The sequence below is a fragment of the Cydia pomonella genome, chromosome 17, assembly GCF_033807575.1.
Source record: "Cydia pomonella isolate Wapato2018A chromosome 17, ilCydPomo1, whole genome shotgun sequence".
In the NCBI taxonomy this organism is placed as follows: Eukaryota; Metazoa; Arthropoda; class Insecta; order Lepidoptera; family Tortricidae; genus Cydia; species Cydia pomonella.
This window is the reverse complement of record NC_084719.1, coordinates 11,621,277-11,623,620: the sequence shown is the minus strand read 5'-3', so window position 1 is coordinate 11,623,620 and position 2,344 is coordinate 11,621,277. Positions and strand designations below refer to the sequence as shown.

The following is a 2,344-nucleotide window of genomic DNA, read 5'->3' as shown; positions in this document are numbered from 1 at the left end:
AATTCAGCTCTAAACTTACGATGCACAGCTATAAGCGTACCTCCTCCCCGCGTCATACCTACTCGCTCATAATCACGGTCAGTTCGGTAAACCGAGTATCGGGAATCAAAAAGTTCAGAGTCAAATATTCCAGGCAGGAGCCAGGTTTCCGTAATACAAACAAAATCGTAATCAAATCTTAAAACATTGCGAAGAAATTCAATTGTTTTTGACCTTAAGCCCCTTGCATTTTGGTAATAAATACTAATATTACCGTCCGTTATGTAAAGGTAAAATTAATAATTCAATATTTCTGAATTTGGATCTCAGAACAAAACGTATTTTAATCGCAAGCAAATCTCCTGTATCATGAATAAAATGTAATAATATGCAAGAAATAATGTACTTTGGTAGATAGAAAATAAATATTCCATGATATAATTTATAGCAAGAATGACGGCCAAGATATAATTTGTTTCTGCAAATATTATTATCACAAACGTACAATTTATGTAATAAAACACAGAGGTAAAGGTTTTCAATAAACAATTGTAAAGTAGCTGCAATTGCGGAAGTTGTAACGCCTATGTCATTTTGTTTAAAGCCTCTTCCGAACCAATATACAAAACCGGGGATTTTTCATCGCGACGAACCATGACTGTGCAGTTGCGAACCCAGCAAAATTGATATTTTTTCTGTTTGGCTCGTTGTTTCGCCTCTTTAAGTAGATATTTATTGTGAGCCGAGAGATGGTCATTAACATATATTCGGTTTAGGCTGGTACTGTATCCTAAGTCGGAAGCTTTTAAATTCCTCAATTTTCGGAGTGACGCCATGAAGTCGTCCTTCTTATAGCGAGCTTGCATCTTAACAATAATGGGTTTCGGTAAGGCGCCGTCCGAGTCGTTCCTCACAGCAACACGCGTAACGAAGTCTATGTCGGTATTCGTATTTAGCGAGTATCCACTTAGGTCCGCTAACGACTTCAGAATGTTGAACAAGTTTTCTCCCTTTGTTTCCGGCACGCCATTAATTTGTATGTTAGATCGCCGAACCCACTGTTCATTTCTTCGAGAGTCGTTAATAACATCGCTTATTGCCTTTTTTACGTCGTCCAATTCAGCTTTGCACTCTTCCAGTGCGCTGACCCGAGACTCAATCGTGCTCATTCTGCCGGCCAAGTCAGTCAATTTGGAGTCGATACTGCTCCTCATCTCAGCAATGTCACTCTTAACTTGGGACAAATCCGATTGTATTGCCTGGATAGCCGAGAATTGAGTCTGTAACGCTGACACTTTCGTTAAAATATCATGTAATAACGCTTCAGGACCAGATGTTAAAAGTGAGCTGCCATTTCCAGATATATTATTATGATGATACGAATTCGGCGGCGTCACTAACACATTGCAGTTGTCCGTTCCAACTGTGAAGTTGGGCCTGTCTGTAACGTGTGAATCATCCAACGACATGACAGAGTCGTCAAAAGCTGCTTTAGATTGATCTCTTGGAACGGGGGTGTTGTCATTTCTCCGACGCCGCGTGTTGACCGATGAACAAAACGAACATAACCACGATTGTCTCTTGTTAAAAGTTTGCTCTAAAGTTAAGTCTAAGCAAGTCAAATGGTAAAGACCACTGCATGCCGTAAAGTAAGCACTTACGCAGTTACTGTATAGGTGCCTATTTTACCAATACGAGTAAGTATGGATACGTAATATATTCGATTCTATAAATTCGAGATGATATACATACTATGACGTTATTTAAGAAAGGATAATACAGGTTTTTTAAAGAGATCAGCAGTTTTATGTTGTTAGGTGAGTATAACTTATCCACTGACATGCCGACAGAAGATTTCTGAAATCGAGGAAATTTCAGCACAGAAAATTTTTGAAAACTTTATATATTTTTGAAAAGGATATATCACATTACTTAAATTGAAACTTTCTTTGTTTCTCGTGAAATTTGTTTTTGTGTGGATTTTCCTACCTAATATTTTGTTAGAAAATTTCCACAACTTACATGCAGGCCAATTCGAGTTTTAATTACTAAAATATGATACGGATCTGTTAGTGTCAAAAGTGACGTTTTTGATTGAATACATACATACAGTCAGCGTCAAATACTTCGTAGCAGTCAAAGTGGCCAAATAGTTCGGTACACCATACTAAATATCAGGTCAGATCATTACGGCTCAAAGAAAATGAAATTTTCTTTTAAAGGGCTGCTACAATAGATCACCCGGGTACTTAAACTACGTCCACAAGAGAGGTATGGGCATTGTGAATGTCATCTCGCTTTGTGGGCACAGCACAGCGGATGTCATTCCAGATCTAGAGCTGAGCCCAACTGGAGAAGTACCTCC

At 38.5% G+C, this 2,344-nt stretch overlaps 1 protein-coding gene across 1 annotated transcript; it reads right to left on the bottom strand.

Moving 5' to 3' along the window:
- Positions 1 to 362: 362 nt before the first annotated feature.
- LOC133527213 (uncharacterized) lies at positions 363 to 1,615 on the bottom strand. The gene has a single exon (XM_061864116.1). It carries the CDS (start codon positions 1,446 to 1,448, stop codon positions 564 to 566), a length of 885 nt encoding a protein of 294 aa, XP_061720100.1. The 5' UTR covers positions 1,449 to 1,615; the 3' UTR covers positions 363 to 563.
- Positions 1,616 to 2,344: the final 729 nt, after the last annotated feature.

What these genes read in the sequence shown, in the direction of transcription:
- LOC133527213 (XM_061864116.1), bottom strand. Translation starts at nt 1,448, where the DNA reads ATGTCGTTGGATGATTCACACGTTACAGACAGGCCCAACTTCACAGTT.